This window comes from Volvox carteri (assembly GCF_000143455.1).
Source record: "Volvox carteri f. nagariensis unplaced genomic scaffold VOLCAscaffold_41, whole genome shotgun sequence".
NCBI lineage: Eukaryota > Viridiplantae > Chlorophyta > Chlorophyceae > Chlamydomonadales > Volvocaceae > Volvox > Volvox carteri.
Genome location: NW_003307584.1, coordinates 261,729 through 284,506, shown reverse-complemented (window position 1 = coordinate 284,506; position 22,778 = coordinate 261,729). Strand labels below are relative to the sequence as shown.

Sequence of the window (22,778 nt, the reverse complement as noted above, 5' to 3'; positions counted from 1 at the left end):
TTAGTTCCCCTTTAAGGGATGATGATATCCCCTAAAGGGTTGTCAAAAAAGGATTGTGACTTTAACTGATTTTTGGCGTATTTCATAAACATTAAACAAGCATTTCGGGCCAAAGGAAGGGGGAAGCGGGCGATGGGAGGCCGGTTTGTAAGGTGTGGGGAGTTGGACGTTCATATGATTTGGGTGACCGACCCAAGGGGCTGAGGGGGGCTGGCGTGACCGAGCCAAGGGGCCGCTTCCCGGAGGACGTGAACGCGGGTCTGGGGAGGTGGGGAGAGCGTGGGGCCATCGGCCATGAATCCTTTGACTACTCCCACTTCCCACCTCCCACCTCCCACCCCACCACAAACCGCTTGACGGTCAGCCGTACCCCTCCCCCCTTTCTTCGCCCTCCTCCACCCGCGCACATACATACAGGTTCTGGAGCTGATCGGTCACAACAACACCACGGGGAAGCGCGCGGGTCTGGCCCCCGAGCAAGACCGCCACGGCCGCGGAATGAGCGACACGCAGCAGCAGCAGGTGCTGAACCTGTTCAAGGTAAACAACACGACGGCGGCGGCGGGGGAATGGCGAAAGCGCCGAGGTGAAGGCGACCACGAAGAACCGCAAGGGCCACGTCACCAAGGGGCGGGGGGCGGGGGGGTTTGATTGCTGTCCGATTCCTTGTCCGGTTCCTGTTCGCTCTTAGCTTGATAAGATTTAGTAGTGTTCTGAATTGTGGTCCTGAAGATGCTGCTGTCCTGTCCTGTGCTGTCCTGTGCTACGCTGTTTTTTTCCGTTCCGTTCCGTTCCTGCTGAGCTCTATATAGCCCCCGCCGCCGCGCTCATCCTCCTCCTCCCGCAGCACCTGAACGACCTTTTCCCCCCTTTCCCCTCAAATCGGCTTCAACCGTCCGTGGTTTGTCTTGCACCCCCCACCCCCACCCCCACACACCCCAACTCGGGAACTGCGCTCTCTCTGCGGTCCTTCCCTCTTCAGGAGACCGGCTGCAAGGTGCTGGTGGCCACCTCCGCTGCGGAGGAGGGCCTGGACGTGCCCTCGTGCGAGTTCGTGGTGCGGTACAACGCGGCGGCAACCGGTATTCAGTTGCTACAGAGCCGGGGGCGAGCCAGGCAAAAGGTTGCGGAATTCTGCGCCATCTTGCAGGTGCGTGTGTGTGTGTGTGCGTGCGCGTGTGTGTGTGTATGTATGTATGTGCGCGTGTGTGTGTGTGTGTATGTATGTATGTGCGCGTGTGCATGTGTGTTTTTGAATACGAGAGTGGTGCGGTCGCGTGGAGGGACACTTCTTTCCCCCTTGGTGAGTCACCACACTGCACGAGGGGGGTAACGTCCAACTTCACCGATTTGTGGTTGTGGTGGTTGTGGTTGTGGTGGTTGTGGTTGGTGGTGAACTCTGCACCGCTCGCCGGCAAGGCCGCTGTGTCATGCCCCGTTACTTCATGTGCCCAACAGGAGGGTACCCTGGACAACAACTTGCACGTCAAGAGCTACCAGGAGGAGGCGAATATGCACGAATGGCACCGCCTCTACATGGAGGTGACTCGTGGGTCAGCAGCAACGGGTGGTGCCGATGCGTGACGACCGTAGCGGGCCTTCCAAGACAAAATGGTCCCCGTCTAGAGATCAGAAGTACGGGTGCTTTCGTTTATGGACAGGGCCAACGTTGCGTTTAAAACACGATTATAAAGCGTGGTCGTGCATAATGCTTCGCAAAGCTTATATCTTTATGCTTGAGCGGTTATTGGGCGATTATCGTGGACCTTTACTTCCCTTTTTTTGTGACGTTGCGTGTCCAAGTAATTTCTGTTGTGTTATGTCTCGGGTTTGGAGGGAGTAAAGTGCAGATAGGTCGAGTAGGTTTTGCACCGCATTACAGCGCACCTGGTGGTGGTGGTGGTGGTCGTCAGCTTCGCTCTGTTGTCAAATTTAGACAAGCACAGCATATGGATATGGAGGGGCGGTATTGCGAGTTGGGGGACGACGCAAGTGCTCACTACTTCAAAGCGTACCGTCAAAACATCATAACACCATCATGACTATGCAGACATTTTTTCACACCTAATGTTGCATGTTCCGCTTGTTGTGATGTTGTGATTATTGATGGCTCAAGTACACTTTTATGATGCATAAGCCTGGGAGAACATATTGTTGAGACTGAGAGGAGCAGCAGGGGAGAAGAGGTAGTATTAAAAAGAGCGGGAGGGGAAACGATTACGTGTAACTGGATGTTATCGTGCACGTGTAAATGGATGACGTTTGTCACCCCACCTCGAATGTAGGATCGGATGTAAACTCTTGGATTCCACAATGTCGTTGTCCGTCTCCCACTTCGTACGAACGATTTCGCTGTACCGATTTACCGTCGTCACAACCTTCGCGCCGGTCGTCCACGCAACATTCCGACACAAGCATATTACTCTGTATGCGCAACAAGTATGTTGCCAATGCAGAACCGCTACGCTTATCAATAGCTGGCAACCCCATTCAGGCGAGATGGGCCGGCTTGCGGACATTTGGAAAAAGGCTCAGCCGTGGCAGCGGCGCAACCTCATCTTAAGTGGCATATTACTCTGCTGGTCGGCAGCCTTGATGGTGTGAAGTCAGGCTCTCTCAGCCGCTTGCCGTCAACTCTCCACTCATCGCACGCTAAAGTCGTCCGTTACTGCAGGTCGACATGGCCTACCTCAAAAACGATCCAGTCATCCGAAAAAAGTTCAAGCTCGACGAGGAGGTAGTCGACAAATAGCGGGAAACAGTCCGCTCCACGCAGGCGTCGCCCGGAACAATGTCGCAGTAGGTGAATGAGCGCCCTAGTCCAACAAACCCGGCGATAGCATATTCACAACTGGACAACAGCAGCAGCACCTCGCCTAGGGTTGGGCAGCCATTACTTGTAACGTCACCAGCACTTTCTGTCCCACACAAAATCTCCATGCAATCCAAGTTCAGTTCTTTGCAATCCAGCAAAATATCAACCATGTGCGATACTCCCACGTCAAAGCCACAATCCCATATCAAAGAAACGGACACGCGATGTTCATTTGTCATTGCCAGCTCAATGCTCTGGCTAGCGCGACTTTGCATTTTTATACACGTAACAGCATACAATTAGCCATCATCACCAAAAATCCATCCATAGTCAAGACGCGTAATTGTTCAGTGCAACTGTAATTCCAAAAACCCTCACCGCTGCTTGACCAACACTGTCGAGGAAACATGTCGAGAATTAGGCGGAACAAAGGTTGCATGGGCAGTTAAGCTGCACGACCAAAAAGCGTCCCGCGGTGTCCTGTATTGCGTTGCTCGCGGGTGCGGAATTTCCCGCAGTAATGGGCTCTGATGGGAAGGAGCGCCATAGGTCTGCCTGAAATGCATGAAAGTAAAAAAGCAGTGGTTTGTTACGCTCGCTTGAAATACGCGAAAGCGCGCCATGGTATAGTCTAACGTACCTGTGACGTGAGGGTGTCTGAGGCGGGTTTATTTTTGACGATGTATGCTCCTGTGGCTTATCGTCCCGGTGGACATTGAAGTGTTGGCGGAGGCACGTAGCTCCGCACATAAACCCGGAGCTGCCAGATCTTATGCAAGCTACGCATTCCATACATGCTACAGCACCGCAAAGAGCGCAGGTCGGAGTTTCACTGCTGGCGGTCATGGAGCTGATGGAGTTGTCTTTGCCAACAAGGGATCAACTGCTCAACGTCTTTGTGGGTGTTTCGTTTGTTATCCTTCATTACGAAACATTTAACAGAAACTGAAAACATTTCACATAATAACCCACGAGCTCGTCCACCAGTACAGCATTACTGTACCGTACGGCGCAATCGTCATGACAAAGCGGCAACGTCAGCCCGCAGAGACAAGGTATCCTTATTGCTACATCAACTTCATCTTCGTTAGCCAAACGGATAGTTCTGTATGCAGACTGACTGCTCTATCTTGGCGCAAGAAAGAAGTCGCCTACACGCTCTCCCCTTGAACCCTGATCAAGTGCACCGAGCCCCATCAATCCAGAGTTAAGGGTGGAGTTAAGCATATCTTACGCGCATTCGCCAGGCAACTTACCGTTAACTAACATACAATGAGTAATGCTACTTCATGCAGTACGACGTCAACCTGTATCAATTTACAGCCATGTGGCTCGAGGGGCTTCACACATTTCAGTGGCCACTGTTCGGCTTACGCCTCGGAACAATGTACACCCCAGCCTGACAACTAGGAAACTACCCAACTAAAACCCCGATCGGCCTTCTGCTGGACTGGCCGACTGGCTCCAATGCAGACCTGGCAGGAGCCGCAATCAGCAAAGGAGGACATCACCGTCTCCGAGGGAGCGGGCTAGCTCTGCGGGGCTAGAGCTGGGCTAGCAAGCCTTCGGGCTTGGGGTGGAGGGCTCCAGCCTATAAGCATACAAAGCACGCATACACCAAAGCACAAACACAACCGAACACCACCGAACGCACACAAGATACACATGCAGGTACACAAACAAAGAAACAGCGGAAGAAACACAACAACAATGTCGAAGCGTGAATAGCGTTTCATCGTTTCTGTCTTGCAAAAGGCGTGAGAAGCAAAGATCCACATGGACAGCGGCAACCAAACGGCGCTACGCCTCTTTCGTTCACATGCTCCATGAAATGAAGACCCACGCGCTCCACATGCCGGCATATAACTACGCATACTGGCTCCGGCCACCTCTCAGCTTTGGACGGGCTTATTTGTTCATTAGGATGTCGACGCCATCGACGACGAAGGACGGGAAGGGATATGCCAAGCCACCATCAACATTATGAGATGAAAAGAAAGCGTGCATGAAACCCACATGAACACATGCGGACGTCACTCGGGCCAGTGAATCTTAACCTGGAGCCTCAGAAGCCATTCCTCAGCCAAGCGCCTGTTGATGTATGGACAGGGTCTTGTGGCAACACTCGCCAGAATGCGTGCCATGCCAACAGCTCCTCCTCCCTCTTTATAAAGACCTATTACCTGATAGGCTACAAACCGTGTTGTAATCAACACGCCAAAAAGTCCTAGCGGGGCACGGAAGGCACCTCCCTTCCTGTCCACTTGCCATGCGCACCTCTGTCCTGGCCGCAAACGCCGATGACACACGAGTGCATATCCGGCATATCGAGCGCGATGGGGTATATCTTGTGCCGGTACCTCATACGCGGTCGCTGGAGTCCCCGCATATCTTCCGAAAGTGCGGTGGGTACCCGGCAACAGGTCTGCATGCGGCTGATGTTATGTAGCTGTAGGTCTGCGTACTACCTGGGGGAGGGTGTACCTCACCGGGCGCTGCTCCTGGCACATCATACATTGCAGCCCACCATACCCGCTGCTCCGGTGTGCTACTGGCTGCGATGCTTCCTTCTTTAATATCTCCTCAAGATCCTCAAGATCCGCAACTCAGGGGCAACTGCGGGCTAGCAATACAATACAACAAGAGACCGCAATAATCCGGCTGGTGGGTCAGGCCGGCGGCGGAACTGGTGGCCACAGCATCCAGAGCTTCCCGGAGTTGCTGGAGCTCCCGTTGGTTACGATCTCGCCCCGCTGGCTTCGTTGCTACGGTTGACACAATGGCCACCAGGGCCAAAAAAAGCCCCCGTGTGGACTCGGCGGCGAGGCTATGATAGGTCAAAAGAGCCTTGGCCTTCCCTAATGGCGTACATGAGGCGCGCCGACATGACGGCCTTGCTGCTGTACGGCGGCAACTTGATGTAATTGGCGCACGTCATGACGCTGGGCAGGTCGGCATCCGCGGCGCACACCGCCGTGGCCGCACCCAGACTCAGGCCCGCCTCCTGAAAGCTGCCGACCGGGGTGGGGTTGTTGCTGGGGCCCTCGCCGCCGCTGCGCACAATCCCACAGGAAACGGCAAGGGGGCTGGTAACTGTCAGTGCGAGCGCGATCCAACGGACGAGACAACGGAAGCAGCAGAAAATGGCCGCTGCTGCTGCTGCTGTTAAACTTGGCAATCACATCATCTTCACGGTTCATAAGGTTCATAACCCTTCCGCTTATCGCCCCTCCCGCGTCCTACTACTGTAAGGAGGACTCGACTCCCCTCTGCCCACCTGGGGTGCTTCCGGACCACGGTCAGTCGCGGCTGCAGGGCGGTCAGCCCTCCGGGTGGCAGGCGGGGGCAGCCCGTGACGAAACGCAGGAAGGCACGCTGCTCCGACGCGTCCAGACCCGACAAAATCTCCAACAGGAACCTGAAATAGAGTGGAAAGTAGGCGGGGCGACAGACCCTTCGAGTTTAACAAGTTTTGTCGCCGTCATGAAACATGCAGGTGGACAGTGACAGCACCATTCACTAAAACGACATGCGAGAATATGCGAACTCTCTTCATACACGCAGCCAACACCGCTCACCGCTGTGTCTACTGTTACTGCTGTTGGCCTCACGTACGTGTTACGGACGTGCGGCTTTAGTACTGGCCCACTGTGCTCCCACACACGACCAGATTCTTCAAACCATTTTTACGAAGGAGAGCGAACTGACCTGACAGGCTGAGAGTTGGCTGTGTAGCCGTGGTCAAACTTGATGGCCTCCGCCAGCACCTGCATCGTCCAGCGCTCCCCACTGCCGCACAGCAGGACCTCGATCTCGTCCTCATGGAACAGAGAGAGCGTACTGCGGAGACATGGCAGCGAATTAAGTAGACACAGGGGCAAGGGACGTGACGGGACGCGACGCGACGTATTCCGTTGGCCGGGCAAGCGTCAGTAATCGATCGAATCGTATGCCGGGACGTTATGCCATAAGCGGAAGCTGCTACTGAAAGGCCGATAGAGGAAGACGATTTCGTTTAGCAATAGGCAGCCGGCACGTCCACATCATGGCAAGGCTGCAAGGCTGTAAGGCAACAAATGCATACGAGTGCTAAAGCTCCGACTGGCTCGGTTCAAATTCACATTCACTTGTCCCCCTAGCTTGGGGAAGTACAACGCAGAGCATATGCGGAACACCTTTCATTCTCGGCAGCTCCTGCAAGATGCTCCGATCTGTGAAACACTCACTACACACGTACCTGAGGCTAAAGACCTCGTTGAAGCCCTCCCGGAAAGCAGCCATCTGCGCCGCAACGCCCGAGCCAAGAGTGGCGTCTACCACCGCCTCGATGTATTCTCCCAGCTGCTCCGCTGAGCCCACCACCAGCTCCTCCCCACCGGGGCGAAGCGGGTAGTCAGGCTGACCTGCAACACACGCAGCGCACAGCATATCGCCGCGCGAACTGCGTCTCAACAACAACGCGGCTAAACCCTCGAGACAATCACATGGACAGCTGCACAACAAAAGCAGCAGCCCTTTCTGCTTAACCCATGAACGTCCCCTTGAGTCCGGCGACATTCAGGAGGGCGCTCGGACATGCTCAGTCTGGGGGATCTGCGAAGATGGGAAGCGAAGAGGCCATCCTCCGTCCTCCGCCTCCGCAGCTGCCATTCATGCAAACCCCCCGACCGAGTTAGCCTGCAGTGGTTCGGCGCAACATGCCAACAGTCATGTGTCTGCTCTACTCTCGCTGCCCCACCGTACCAGGCAGCACAAAGGTAATGCAAAGATCCTCAACGGACACCCCGTCAACCAGCAGCGTCCCACTGCCGCCCGCCGCCCTGTACGCCACCAGCGCCGAGTGCAGCTTGGCCAGTGTGGCTCCAAGTCCGGGGTCGATGCGTGCAATGTCCCACATGTCGAGCGGGCTGCCCAGAGCTGCGTTGCATTGCATGGGGACAAACAGGGACAGAATGCATGAATTGTATTTCCACCTCAGCTGAAAAGGTCTGGTGGGAAACAGCAAGAGCGAAGAATTGCGTAATGGGTTTGTGCTGCTGATGTGTGGTGTACACATGAGCTGAAACTCTAACGGTATCACAGGTCGCGCCAGCAAGCAGTGGGATTACATTGTACACAGGCCACAATCCTGTCCACTATAACTCGTGTGGGGCTGCTTTTAGTTCCACTAGAAAAAAGAAACGGATACATTGTTTTAAACCGGGTGGTGTCCAGGCAGCGAGCTGCAAACTCCTTGCTAGTTAGTCGCCCGCACGGGTTAGCCCACACGGGAACGGAGCCGGACAGGCCCCCCCCACCCTTGTCCATATTTTGCGACCGCACACCTGCTGCGTAGAAGACATGACTCAGCGGCAAGTCCAGAAGCCGGTTATCTTGTAGCGCCTTAGCCAGCGTGCGGCCCAGCAACCGGAAGCGCTCCACCGCCTTTAGACCCGCTGGACTGCTGCGCGCTGCCGGCGGCAGCGGCCGCGGGAACAATCCCCATGGCGCGTTCACGTACTCACACTCCTCATGCGTGGCAGCCTCGCCGCGGCGCGACGGCACAGAAACCAACCCGCCCGTCGCTAACGCGCCCTGAACGGCCCCGGAGAGGCGCTGCTGCAGCGGCAGCGGCGGCGGTGCCGCCGCCGCCGCCGCGCCAACGCCGCCATCAACCTCCATTGTGTCCGGAGAAGCCGAAGCCGACGCAGAGGCGCGGAGGCCTTTCGCCTCCGCGTCCTCCCCCTCGCCAAGCCTCATCGCCTCAGGCTCTTCCTGGGGAGCTTCCGTATCCCCTTCCTGTTGCTCCTGTTGCTCCTGTTGCTGCTGCGGCTCCTGTTGCTGCTGTGTGTCATCCTGTTCCTCATGGCGCCACATCGCCAGGTCCTTGCGCTGCAGCTCGTGACACAGCAGCGTGTAGAACTCCAGCGTGGGGCCCAGGCCGGTGCCCACCTCGCCAAAGTACTCGAGCTCTAGTACAGCACGGCTGCGGGCGTACAACTCCATCACCTTGGCAGCGGACTCCAGGATGCGCTTGCGGGATACGCGGACCTGCACACGGGTCCCGCTCACAGCTCTCGATAGAGTTGTGCTTGACATTCAAGGCGTTCAGGTTGGTTATCATTGCGGCGGTTCTGGGAGACCAAATTCCGCCTTCTTCCGTCGTCCCTTATCCACTGGCAACTTCGAGAGAGTAGAAGTAGAAGCCACTATTGGCAACCGGCACCCTCACAAAAAGAACCCCGCGACTGGAACAGGAATTACTCCCCCACTTCCTTCTTCAGCTCTCACCCAACACACTCCGCCCCACCGACGCTGAAGGTTTTAGATTCTTACCCCCATCCCCACCAGCTGCCGTTTCAAGACTTCTGTACCTTTTGTCGCTGCAGGCGACCAACTCGCAGCTCTCTGCCGTCCCGGTCCCCTCCACCGTGCCCCGCCCCCGGGGCCCCGCCCGCCTCCGCCGTATGCAGCTGCTGCATGTGCTGCAGCGCCCGTCCCAGGCCAAAGGCAGTGCAGTAAAAGTACCGCTTGCGGATCTCAAAGGGAAATAGGAAGCGGCACGGCCCAGCCAGAGCAGCACACCAACCGGGCATGCCACCGCCGCAAATGGATAGCACGTCCTGTGCGTGGGGGAGCGGGTTGATTAAACCAGGAACACGCATATCAGGAGAAATGGAAATGCGTTGGAGAGGAAGCGAGGAGACAGGTCAGGATGAGAATCTGTCCCAGCAATGCAGCAGATCCCCCTTCCGACATTGCTCCTCCGCACCTTAAGCTGCTGGCCCAGCTTGGAGGACAGCTTTGCTGACACAAACTCGTCGCGCGGCACATGTCGAACAGCCTCCAGCGGCCCCGCGCTATCCTCCTCCGGCCCGCCCGCCCCTATCGCGTCCAGCTCAGCACACGCGCGTGGGCCCAACCTATTAACCGCCTCCAGCAGGGCCAACAACGCCAACACCTCCCTGCACGTTGGCGTGCAGGACAGGTCCGCAGGTACCCGCAGCTGTAGCAGCTCCCGCAGCGGGGTGATGCCCCACCGGCCCAGGTTGTTGTTGCTGCTGCTGCCACCGGAGGTAGACGTTGTAGCAGCCCCACCACTGCCGGCGCCCGAGCAAACCCCGCCGGACGCCGACGCAGCCGCTTCCGAAGTTGTGTCGGCAGGGCTCGCGGGACGGTAGTACAACGTGTGGATCTCGTCCCACAGACGCCTTCCCCGTCGTTGGCCGATCTCCTCCTCGCAGTCCTCCTCACCGTCCCTTATCGCCTGCTGCTGATTGTGCTTCTGCTGGATAGCCTGGAACACGGTGCAGCTGGAAGGTAGAGTCTGACGCTCGTCAGCACCCATGGTAAATGTCAGCTTGGCGGCGACCGCCTCGTGCGCCGCAAAGCCCCCGCCTGCTGCGCCGCTGCCGTTGCCAGGGCCGGCCCAGGCCCCGGGGGGACCGGCTCCACCAGCCGGCGGCGCTGCGGCGGCTGCGGCGGAGGGCCGGCTTCCCCAGGCCCCGCCAGGGCGGCTGGGTGCAGCTGCGGCTGCAGCCGAAGCGGCTGCAGTGCCGCGACCAGGCGGTGACGGTGCTGCGCCTGCTGGCGGCAGCTGAGCTGCGGAACGGTCCTGGTCAACGTGCAGGTCATGTACGTGTAGATTGCCAATGTCTCCGTCACCTGCACGCAGAGAATCAGCATGGCATGGATCGTCGTTCATCCCGGCCATTTGCGCATTGCAGGCGTGCGCACCACGCGATCACGTCGCCCCAGGATTGGAGGTGCCTGGACTTGAAGATGTCTTCAGAGGATCCAAATGCAAGATCAGATGGTGCTACCAAATGCTACCAAACTCGGTTAATAGCCTTAATGATGTATATTGTTACAACAACAACTGCATGGATTCGCTGTTTAATGCGCAGGTTCACAGGCCCGCCTGTCCACACCTGCGGACCCAACTTTGCGAAGGATAGCTCCCATTCCAGGTCCTTGCCAATCCAAGAAACCCACGATGCAAGTAAACATGCCAGTGCCCTCTGCTGCAACTGCCCAGGCCCCAAATAGACACAAACACGTACCATCATCACCATCCATAGCATCCTCATCGAAGTCCTCATCGTCCTCATCGAACATTGCGTCGCCGCCGGCTCCGGCATCGTCCATCTCAGCGTCTCCGTCACCCTCCTCCAGGTCGTCCTCGTCCATCTCCGGCTCGCTGCCGCCGCTGCCACCGCCCACACGCCCCCGGGAGCTACGGCGGCCCAATCTCCGGGCATCGTCATCCTCATCACCGTCGTCGCCCACATCTGTCATTCTGTGATCACGGTCCGCGGCATCCACTGTGCCAGCAGTGCCGGTAGCGCCGGCGACAGCTGGCCCCGCAGAGTCAGCAGCAGCGCCTCCAGCAGCGTCCTTGTCGTGACTGGAAGCGGCGGCGGTGCTGCAGGTGCGGCGGTTTCCGCCGCGGGCAGGAACCGGCACGGCGCCGCGCCGCCGAGCGGCCTCTTCAGCCTCAGCGCGCTCGCGAGCAGCCTGCATGGAAAAGGCAATTGGCATTCACGCCCTGATTCACGCATGCACCCGCTCTGTTAACCCCACAACAGTTTGTCCAGTTTCTGGGCGCCAGAAATTCCACCGACCCAGTAACGAATCGAGATCACGGACGCACCTGGGAGCGAGTCACGCGGCGGTTCGATGCACCGCTGTCATCCACCGGAATGGGATGCGACCGCGAGGCCGCTGCCGCCGCCGGCGCCGCCGCCGCCGCGTCTGCTCCACCGCCGGCAGCGCCGCTGCCGTTACCAGGTGCTGCTCCCGAGGCTGCGGATGCGGACCCTGTGCCCTTTCCGCTGCCCTCCGCAGCCCCAGTGGTCGCCTTCGGCACCGGCACAGAGCCGGCAGGCGCTGCTGCTGAGGACCCCTGCTGCTGCTGCTGCTGCTGGCCGGCTGATCCGCGGTAGACGCGCGGCCACAGGAACTCCTCAATCGCCGTCATAGTCGCTAGCGGCTCAATAAGCACTATGTTCGAAGAGTAATCTCGAAGCGTGTTGTCGGCTCCATGCCGGCACAGCCGCAGTTTAAAGGGGTGCGTCAGCAGCGAAAGGCCGCTGCTGAGGCTGCCCGGGTTCATCGCGCTGGCGCTGCCGGCACTGCCCCCGCGGCTACCGTACCCGCCGCCAGGAAAGCCGCTGCGGAAGCTTCCAGAGCTTGAAGGCGGTACAGCGCGGCCGTAATGCACCGGAAAAGTCTCCACACTCGACAGCGCCGCCTCGAGCTTCCGCACCAGGCCGACTAGCGGTGGATTGCAAGGCGACCCCTCGGCGGGAGTCAAACCCGCCCGTGTGAGGGCCGCGATGCGCCGCAGGATGGCTGTGGCCCGCTCCTCGGCGGCCGCAGCGCTAGTGGCGGTGGGCAGATCCGCACCCGTGAAGAACTCATACAACGCCTTGACCGCGCCTGCGGGCGTTACGCAGCCCAGGCGCAGCGCATTGTTACGTGATGCATTAATAGACGATGAGATCACCGCTAAAGGCCATCTGGTTTACTTATCGCCCGCTTCTAAGCGCGCTCAGCACCTTATGTATCGCGGATTTTCGCCTCTAATACTTGCTTGGCAAGACGAGCACCGAAAACAGTTCCCTTTCCCCTTCGCTAAAGTTCATAAGTTCAAGAAGTATTGCTTATATTTTCTCCAATTTGTCTCCGTCAACGAGAAGCAAGATGTTACCGCGCAAGCAGTCCTTACAATAACGAAGAGTTGCTTCAAGCCAGGGAAACTAATGACGCGGCCCTGGCCGGCGCATTACCATTATATCCCAACGCAGTCAATGTCCCGGGCAGGGGCGCCTCCTGCCAGCCAGCCCCCTCGACTTACCGCTGTTCAGGAGCTCAAATACAGACACGCTAGTCATGCAGCTCGTTCCGGGGGATCCCGCCGGCAGGGCCGCATGGGATGACGCCGTGGAGGCGCCCATCACCGCCAGCAGCTGACTCAGAGTGGCTGTGGGCTCCGATGGCAGCTTCTGAAGCAGGAACCGGACCTGCTCAGGGGTGGTACGGCAACAACAGCACGTGCGTCAGCTCCGCCGCAATAGATCGCAGTCGCAACGACTCAGAGCAGCTTAACAGCCATTAAGGAAATAATGACGAAAGGGATCACTCCACGAAACTGGAAAAATGGTGTGAGCACAGATTTCACCAGGCGAGAGCTTTTAATTTTGGGCCAACTGTGGGCCAACTGGTAAACATGAGTGAAGCCCATGTGGTAGGAAAAGTATAAGATTTCCCTTAGACAAGGCACGATGTCCACGATAAGAGGACCTAGATGTGTGGGACGATGACCTCAAATAGTAATTGCCTTCGCCTTAAGAACGGGCCTTAAGAACGGGGAGAACAACAACGCCTCAACTTTGCGCCACAATAATGGCAACTAATAGTCCATAGGTCCCTCCGCTTAAACGGACGCTTCCCCTTATGTGCTGAGCTTGTAGTTGTGTAGTTCGTAGCTCAAGACCGCAATCCCTACCCGCACAAGGCCCTCAGTCTGGGGCGCGCCGCATCCCGTGTCGTAGTGCGCCTGTTTGAAGCGCAAAGCGCGTGCCGCCAGTGCCCCCCGTAGTGAGGCGCCACCCGGGCTGCTAGGTGGAACGCGGGAAGCAGCGGCTGCGCTTGCGGCAGCAGCAGCTGCGGCCGCTGCCGCCGCGCTGGCTGCTGCTGTCGCCGCCATCTGTGCAGCCGCGTTTGCTACAGCCGCGGCAGCAGCTGATGGTGACCCCTGGGTTTTGTCCTCGCGGGCGAGTGCCAACAGCGAAGACCGCGTCACTGCGAGGGCAGAAACCAAAGCCACAATGCGGTTTGCTTTGTATAATTAATCCTAAGGAAAGCTGCAACCACCCTAGCAGACATCGAAACACCGTAAAATCAGCAACCGTAAGTTTCTGACAATCAAGTCCCAGTAACGACGCCAGCTGTCACACGAGAGAGCTTGGAAACGTTGGCCTCGGCTACATCGAAGTAACGGCCCCTGCAAATCACGTAACGGGCATTACCCTCTGCCCTTGACAAGATGATATTCCCAGCCCAGCCCACGCACAGTATTCCCAGCGGCTGCCAAAACATATCTATGCGATGGAGAGCATGTTTTGGGTCTGCCGGCCTACCCACCCCGGCGTGTTTCCTCGACCGGTGCTGCAGCAGGTGACGCAGAGGCTCCACGCTGTACGATCGGCGGCGGGGACAGCGCTGGAGGCGGCGGCGGCGCCGGGCTACCGGACCCTGCCGACAAGGCTGGTGCCGACGAGGCAATCTGCTCAATGGCGTGGGCCACGCCCTCCTTCAAGAACACATGCTTGAACACGTCCGGCAGCTGGGCCATAAGCACCTCACAGCAATGCAGCGCTGCTGCCAGAGTGGCTGTGTCCCGCGCCGCTAGAAGCGACGCCAGGAAGGAGGCCAGTGGCAGATCTTGCAGCGCCTCCTGAAGCTGGGCGGCTGGGCAGGCTACCAGGATTTGCAACAGGACTCGCAGTGCCCGCGCACGGACCTGGATTGAGGCCACGGCAAGGCGGAAGGGAACCCGATGCGCCGTGTTCGAGTCCCATAGGTGGGGATTGGGGCATGGTTGAGATATTTTGCCTGGAAAGAAGCCCAACCTTAAACCCAATCCTAGCAGCCCGCTATTGCGGCTATTCCGGGGCCCCAAATCCGCAGCTAACTTAACAACGCTCCCTTGCCCACGGAAGCTCCTCCTCGCAAGCGATGCAACGTGCAAGCACTGTCAGTGGGTGCATAGATGCCCATCGGGGATCCTCCGTCGTTAATCCTCCTTTTGGCTCGTGATCACTACATTGATATCGAGATCCTGGGTTCGAATCCAGGGGCCTGCGCTCCCGTTTCCGTGGAACCTTTGACTTTCGATTGTGCGGGTATCGTGTGCGTCGTGTGCAGCTTGCCTCGCGCAGCTAGCTTAACGACACTCTTTCACCATAAGAAGCTCCTCACACGCGCCTTTGTGCTCTCCAGGCTAACTCACTCCCAATTCACATTCCCCTTTCTTTCCCAACCTTGCTTAGGTCTCCGGCACTTTCGGACCTTCGACACCGGCAGTTCCATTCCCACTTTCTCGCATATGTTTCCCATCTTTGCGCACCTCCGAAATGACAGTCGCGCTGTAGCAGCTCAGCACCAGCGGCAGCACCTCTGTACACAGCTGAGCCGTCAGCGACGGGTTAGCGGTCAGGTAGACCTGCAGCTCCGCGCCACGCGCCGCTGCCCCCGGCCTGCCGCTGCTGCCAGCGCCTGCTGCCGCCGTATCCGCCGCGGCTGTCGTGCCCGATTGAGGCAGCTCCACCGCCGCCCCTGAAGCCATCAGTGCCTGGGAGTCCTGCACGGGCGGGAGCAGCTCCATCAGCAGCCCCAGCACCTCATGCAGCTGGTCAGGAGTACGGAGCAATGCGCCGCCGCCAGCATTAGGACCCGTCATGAGCAGCGGCGAGGTGGCCAGCAGCATGCGGCCGGTGGCCAGTGCGCCCGTGCCCAGCAGGGCAGTGGCCACGGAGGCGGAGCTCGCGGCAGCGGTAGCCAGGAGCTTGAGAAGACCGTAATAGGTGGAGAGGCTAAGCTGGCTGGTCATAGCTCCAGACTCGCTCAGTGCAATCTGTGTAGCAGCACACATGGTATGTTTGGGAAGTGAAGCATGGTGACCATGGTCACAAGGACTGCGGTGGATAATGAATTTTTAACGTGAGTGCTTTGACCGTCGCCAATTGCCAATTGACCGTCGCCAATTGCCTGGTTAGTTGCTTATTTAAGCATTCGAGGGCAGGGCAATGCTAATCGATCGTAGCGTAGTCAACATGATGTCTTTGGTTAATTTTTAGTGCTTTTTAGTGCTGACTGACCGGACTGGTTGATCCCGATCCCGCAACTTGGACGTCTTAATCGGCTGACTTAGGGTTTCAGCAGTTTCAGCAGACTTCAGCGCAAAGCCCCTGGGCCCCAGAGTTATGTTTTCCTCCCCATCCTTTGGCCCTCGCTAAGAGTAGCCACATGGACCAGCTCACCAGCTGCAGCGCCTGCCCCACCAGGCCGCCCGAGGTTAGAGCCTCCAGGAGAGTCGAATGACCCGCAGACGCCTCCGCAATGCACGAAAGCGACACGCAGGCGCTATCCACGACCTTGGCATCCTGCATCCGAATGGTAACGATTGCGGGAATATGGAACACATTATCGGACAGCCCTATTGGGCCTCGGGCTCCTATGGGCCCATTACACCTTCGAGAAGTAACACAACTCAAAGTGTAACACGCACACCCTCACACACATTAATCGGGAAAAGGCGCGCTGCTGGCTGTCCCAGCAGTTCAGTTGCACGCCGTCCATACCCCTGAACAAGACAAGGACACCAAGGGAGCACCCCTGCACAAAGCAACATCGATCCACGAAAATCAGCCCCCCAACTACTCCCCTCCCGAAGCTCCCGAACGCAAGTAGAGAATACGCTACAGTCCTTCGCGTTCAGAGGAACAGAACCACAATCCTCCCAGCAAATCACACAACATACCGAATAGTGCAGGAGACCCGTGAGGATCGGAATGGCATCCTTAACGGCCGATTGAGCGGTCGCGCTGGAGGCCGCCGAGGGAGATACCGCCAGGGAGCGGCAAATGTTCGCCGCGGTGGCCGTGGCCGTGCGTTGCACCCCAGTGGGGAAGAAGTCCAGGTAAGACAACACCTGCCGGGGGCCCATCAACACGTACAGTCAGGAAGACCGGCATGGCAGCCATCATATGTGGCGCCCTATGCGACATTGTGCAGGCACGGACTCCAAACGCTAGAACCCCGGCGCGGCGCTGATCCCAAACTCTTATACACTCGTGCTGGGTTGGGCTGCAGAAACTCTTCGACGCGGCAGCAAGAGCAGCATCGGCAGCCAACATCAACCGACTCACCGCCAAGAGGCCCCCATTTTGCAGGAGGGCAGACGCATGCTCATGCGACAACTTCTCCAGGGCCTGAGATGCAGAGAGGCGGGCGGGAGGGGATAAGCCTGGGAAGGTTGCAAAATCGTAACACAGAAACGGACTGTGCGTTCCATTCGAGCCCCCCCAGACGACGAGGCACGTTCCTGAAGAGATGACACCATGCCGATGCAATGCAGTTACAGCAGGTGTCAGCAAGTTACGAAACGCAAGCGCTTCCGCATGTTCCCCCCCCCCGTGCGTTCCTAGCCAATGCCCAGGTGCCCTCCCAACTCCCCTACGACCCCCTTTGGAATGCCCACCCATATCCTGCAGGCAAGCGACGACGCATGAGCTCATTCCCAAGCCGGCCCCCAGTTACACAAGTTCAATGACCCTCCCTTGCCGCCAGCAACGAGAGCCGCGCAAATTCTATGTAGTAGAGTGGAAGGCCGTACCTGCAAAGATTGCTCAGCAAGGTCGATGTACTCAATGGCAAGCAGCCGGGCACAAAACGCGGGAACGGCACCGTGTCGCACTATTGCGCCGCACGACTGCGGCAGAACGTCCGCCAGAAACGTCAGCGCGCGGGCCGCCATCAGCATGATGTCCGGATTATGCTCCGCATTCAACAGCTGAATCTGTGTTTTGGGGGGAGATTGGGTAAGACGAACCCCAGGCGATTGTAGCAGAGATCAGAGATAGATAGACGGATAGTCCAGGAGAAGACAAAGGCTGCATCAGGAATACTTCCTGACCAAGGGGGAAGGGGGAAGGAGTGCCAGTAACGCCGGAGCTGGAAGACAAAATGTGCCAGCTGGGTGATGACAGCAACACAACACAGCACGGCAACACAAACCCGAATCAAGTCTGAGACCCAGATGAAATTCAAAAGCGGATAAGACGCGGGGCTAGGAAATAGGAAAAGCGCGCCTGGCATTGATCCATATTTGACGGCCACTGCAGCCCAGTTGAGTAAGTTAAGTCTTTTCACGCGAGTGGACGATCATACGTGGGCCGGAGAGGCCCAAACGATCGAACATACATATTAGCTGTTTGTGCTTGACTGCTGCGGGACCGGGAAGTAACGATTGCGTAGCCCTCCTCACCAAGCATAGCTGATGATTGCGACGGTCCGCACCGTCAGGTACAAGACCCTAGATTTTCATTGCGCGCAGGCCGGAGACGCCCGCTGCAAAGGGCCTTATGTGCCTCCGTAAACAGGGTCAGACCCGCAGGAAAAACGAGGGAAAAAACCCGTTGCGGACACGATCTTGATGTACAACAGACCTCCGGCCTTCACGGCCCGGACCCGCTTTCCACACACGCGCTCACTCCGTTGCTCATACGCCCCACCCGAATTCGTTTCGAGCGCACTGCAATCCATCCCTCGGAGCTCCTGACAGCCCATCCTTGTTGGGCTCCCTCCAGTAAGCTCCCCCGAGTGCGGAAGGTTCCCCCCTTTCTTCCTCCCATTCCCGAGGTCGCCGCCTTCAAGAAACGCCTACTGGTCAGTTCTGCTTCTTGTACATTCTTTCCTTGGCAGCAGCTTTTCACTCGTTCACGTGGTTCGTCTTTACCCCCTCCCCTCCCCCCCGCCCCGACAAGCTCCAGTCTGCGATCCGGTCTTACCAGCAGTGGCACCATGCTCTCCGTCGGAAAGGCCGCCAGGTTATCCTCCGTCGAGATGGACAGCAGCTCATTCAGCTCCGCCAGCGATGACAGCTGCGCGCCCTCATCATCCACCTGCCGCAGGCCCTGCATGATGGCCTGCGAGGAACAAAGGAGGTGTTTGGATAATGTGGGTCGTGGAGGAAGGACGAGAGGTGGGTAATGGGGGAAGGAGAGGTGGAAGGGAAGGCTACATCGGGGTGCGAGGTGGGAGGGAAGGCTAAGGGTCGCGCTGCTGGTGGGGAGCGGCTGCTATCGGCGTGATACTTTGCCAAGTGTGCGATTACGCGACAGGAAACAATAAGATCTCCGGAGAGCAGAGAAGAGGATTGAAGGCCTGATATGATGTGGGTCAGAGCGGAGGGGGAGGTAACGTCTGTGTGGGGGAGGGGTTTAGTGGAGAGGGTGGCTGCACGCCCGGTGCTCCATAAGGCCACTGAGACGTCCTGCGGCCACGAAAGTCCTGCTGCAGGTGGTGTTGTAGGACACATGGTCACACCAGAGTCACACCAACGGGCCTCCAACAGAGTCACGCCAGCGGGCCTCCGTGTGCGCGACATGACGGAAACGCGCTGTCGTGTCGATGAACGAATTAACCTAGCAGCACGCCCGTGGGTGTATCCTAGCGGGTGGGCAAATAAACGCCCACCTGCGCCCTCACCTTCATCCTGCTGCCCGATACACCTCCCATGGGCATCATGTCGTCAAATCCAGCTCCCAGCTTGCGGAGCAAGCCTTGAAGCGCGCTGAAGGGACAAGGCAGAGGGGGAGCCAGTCCGAGGGTGAAGACGGGGCGACAAAACATAGCGTCGCAACTCGTCGCGCGATTTGTTGCGTGACAGGCCGAGAACCGCGTACCTGCCCGCGCCCGAAAAGTTCCGACCAAACACCTCCGCTAAATCCTGCAGAAGAGGCAGCGCTCACATGTTATTCCTCGGCATAGTGAAGATGATAAAATGCTTCCGAGGCACACCTTCTCGTCGTCCATGCCCTGACCGCGACCCTGCCGATTGGCCATCTCGCACAGCTGTGACGATGTTACCCGGCGTGCTCCTGGACTCGACTTCTCTGCTTCAGCCGCTGGTGCTGTCGTTGGTGCTGGTGCAGGTTGTGTAGCTGGTGGTGCGGCTTGAGGTGCTGCGACCGCGTTCTCCTCCTTTGGCTGTTGTCGCTCCTCCGGTTCCGCAGAATGATCGCGAGCTTTCACCCTAGTACGCTTAGATCTACCGGCAGTTGGTGCGGGAGGCTGAGACGCGGTAGCAGCTGCCCGCCTTGAGCGGAGACGAGTTGCCGGGCCGCCGCTTGGAGAATTTGCACGCTCTACCTCACGCACTGGTGTTGCCTGCTGGGTGTTTCCCGCAGTGGCAAGTTCGGTAGCCTCGTGACTTGGGGCGGCTGGACTAGGCTTGGAAATACGCTGAGTTTTTCGGGAGGTCTGCTGAGTGCCGCTTGGAGGAGTTTCTTCGCGTTCCTTCCGCTTGGAGGAGCGCCTAGTTTCCATGACGCACCTCACCGAAGGGGCGAGGCGCAACGCTCACCGACATAAGGAAAAAAGCAAGTTCCCTAGAGCGTCACCTTGCCACGGGCGTGTTGCTAAGAGCAAGGGCTCAATGTAATATAACTATATGAGCAGACAAGATAAGATATTGAGCCCTCATGCTTGGCCTGTTCACTACGTGTACGGCTTTGGGGTCACGTCGTTGCAATTTTGCAGCGGGTTTCCCTCTTACCTAAGCCCACGTTCATGTCACAAGCGATATATTCAAGAATCCATCTTATGCATTTTCCTCCAAACATACGGCTTGCAGTCAACCACCAAGATAGATAGCCAAGTGCTTGCTATTTCGTAATGCAAATTGCGTGACTTAGCATGATGGCAGAAGCAACATAGGTATAGAGAGGAAGTCCACGTTGATTTTTGCTGTAGTTTCCGGTGCTGGCGTTGAGGACCCGGCGGCCTAGCATTTTCGAGGGGACTTCTCCGGTGCCTGTTAGACAAGCTCAGGCAAGTACTATATCTTATTGAAAATATATTGGCGCATGGGCTATCAGTGCTCCTATTCCGTTACGGGACAGTTTCCTTGACCGGCTTTCACAACCCGACAGCCAGGCCCTGAATTTGTGTCCTAACCGTATTTCGGTGAACCTATTGTATAACACAGTATCACCTTTATCCTCTCATGTATTATGCGAAAAGCCAGCGTGGGGCGTGGGACGACCGGTTCGTTACAGCGACCCACTTGCAACGTTAGTCGCCACGGCTCTCTTGCGACTTAAATTATTTTAGCATTTCATTGTTTAGCAAACAGCATGACCCGAACGTTTTTCGTTACTAGCCACTGCAGCTTATGCATGTGTTCGGTCTCACACGCTGGCCTGACCTGGTTGGGTGTTTTCGGCCAGAAGGAGGCATAATAACTCAACTGGAACAGCAACGGGAATGGCTTTGATTCACCACAGTATGCGTCACTGGATCGTCGCTTTTTTCTTTGCTCCCCGCCCCAGCCAGCTCCGGGGTTCTTTCCACACATCCCTCAGCCGCCTGCCCTGCCTGGCCCCACTACACAAATAACACGTACTCTACAGGGCCCCCTCACCCACTTCAACCACTCTTTCACTTGAACTTGCAGGGGGCTTGCAGGGATAATTTGCCACTACCCTGGTTAGCGGAAAGCGGCAGTGCACGGGTAGAACCCCGCGGACCCCCAGGGCCCGCGTCAGGTCCTGTTACGTCGCTGGACGCGGCCTCCTGGGTTGCTCGGGAAGGGGAAGCCTTACCTGGCAACGCCTCCAATCTCCCTAAGAGCTCTCTCGCTCTCGCTTTCTCTTCCTTACTGCTGACAACAACTAGCTACGGATGCCATGGACGCCATCACAAGAGTCTCGTACTACTTTCCGACGCACACGCTCACGGTGTTCCAGATTCTGGCGAACTTGGTCATCAATGACTCGTCATACTGCCATGACCAGGAACGTGCGCTGGTGATCGCCATGCTGGTGTTATTCTCCGTGGTCTGCTTCTTCGTCTCGTTCACCGACACCTACACCGCTTTCGACGGTCAGAAGTTTTGGGTTCTCATCATGCCAGTCTACGGACCACTGTGCTTCTCCCTGCCCACTGAGGAAGACAAGGACCGCGTGTACGAATACTACTATGCCAAGGGCCGTGATTTCGTACATGCCGTACTGTCTACCGCGGCCTTCGTGCTCATCATCCTTTTCACAAACCCCGTCTGCATGTGTATCTTCCCGTCCGGCAAGCAAGACGGCACGTCCCAGTTCGACGCGGCCATCGTCCGCACAGTCCCCGTGGTGGTGGCGCTCATCTGCGGCATGGTGATGATGTGCTTGGGGCCGCCGCGCCAGATGATCGGCTTCCAGAACGTTCCTGAAAGCACTCCGGCAGGCGAACGGCCCATGGCCCCCAACCCTGTCTACGGCGGCTCCCAGGGCGACTACCCGCCCGGGATTCCCGAGGGCGACGACTACGAGAGCGGTCCTGGCCTGGCGCACGGCGGTGGTGGCCCCATGACAAAGAGTACTAGCCAGGAGGGTCCGGGGGGGCTGGTGGCTAGCAAGAGCATATCGCGCAGCATAGGAGGGGACCTGGGGCCGCCGCGTGAGAGCTACGTCAGCAGCCAGTACCGTCTGTCGATGCAGCCGGGGCGCCAGAGCACCCGGGTGCCGGGGCCGTCGCCCAAGAGCGGCGATTACGGGACCAGCGACGGCGGCTTCAGCAGCGGCGGATACCGGCAAGAATAGTGAAGTGCGAGGGCGCGCAGGGACATGAGGACGAGGACCGTGATGGCGTGGAGGACGCCGGCCTCGAGTGAGTGATGGTGGTGGTGGTGTGGGGTTCCCCCGGACGGGGTGTGTAATTTCTGGGTGTGTAAAGGTTGACGGCCATGTGCCCTGAATGCTGATGAAACCTGCGCGCGCTTGCGTGTGCTGGCAGAGGCGACTGCGCGGAACACTGCGACGCGTGCGCGCTTGGACACTTGGGGACTGGCGCGAGGGGGTAGTTTCTGTTATTGCCTTCTTTTCGGGGGAAGAATAATGGCGCATTTGGTTTGCGGCACGGTTTGGAGCGTCCGTTCGGTTAACCGTTGGCCGTTGGCATGCGTTACTGTTTTACGAGGCACGAAACTTGAACCCAGCTTTATTATGTATTCTGCTATCGTATCAATCGCGCGCGACGTAACAATACTACACCAGCTGAACCGGAGGTGTTCTGATATTGAAGCTAACTTGAATAAGAGGACATAGGTTGGGGGGCCTGGGCGGTATTTTACACCAGCTGGCACTTCAGCAGGTCGCCCTTTCAGCCGAGCTCGACACGGCATCGTCTGGGATTCCAGTGATCAACAATT

The 22,778-nt window shown here is 57.8% G+C and overlaps 3 protein-coding genes across 3 annotated transcripts in view; 2 read left to right on the top strand and 1 right to left on the bottom strand.

Annotated features, from left to right (window-relative positions):
* The window catches only part of VOLCADRAFT_121275 (uncharacterized protein), a gene marked incomplete at its 5' end in the record, with an annotated part of 9,159 nt that extends 6,917 nt beyond the window's left edge, over positions 1–2,242 (top strand). The window contains 3 exons of the mRNA XM_002954227.1: positions 416–540; positions 983–1,150; positions 1,459–2,242. Coding sequence (XP_002954273.1) covers positions 416–540; positions 983–1,150; positions 1,459–1,584 — 419 coding nt within the window. The 3' untranslated portion in view covers positions 1,585–2,242. The remainder of the gene's footprint in view (positions 1–415; positions 541–982; positions 1,151–1,458) is intronic.
* Positions 2,243–5,639: 3,397 nt separating this feature from the next.
* On the bottom strand, positions 5,640–9,626 carry VOLCADRAFT_82684 (uncharacterized protein). The gene is made up of 10 exons (XM_002954155.1): positions 9,567–9,626; positions 9,225–9,417; positions 8,670–8,868; positions 8,459–8,549; positions 8,140–8,320; positions 7,554–7,732; positions 7,053–7,213; positions 6,524–6,655; positions 6,093–6,233; positions 5,640–5,868 (listed from the first exon to the last, which is right to left on the bottom strand). Exons 2-10 carry the CDS (start codon positions 9,388–9,390, stop codon positions 5,643–5,645), a joined length of 1,476 nt encoding a protein of 491 aa, XP_002954201.1. The 5' UTR covers positions 9,391–9,417; positions 9,567–9,626; the 3' UTR covers positions 5,640–5,642.
* Positions 9,627–21,270: 11,644 nt separating this feature from the next.
* On the top strand, positions 21,271–22,170 carry VOLCADRAFT_95012 (uncharacterized protein; the record flags this gene model as incomplete). Its single annotated transcript, XM_002954226.1, has 1 exon — positions 21,271–22,170. The coding sequence occupies one exon, from the start codon at positions 21,271–21,273 to the stop codon at positions 22,168–22,170; it is 900 nt and encodes a 299-aa protein (XP_002954272.1).
* Positions 22,171–22,778: the final 608 nt, after the last annotated feature.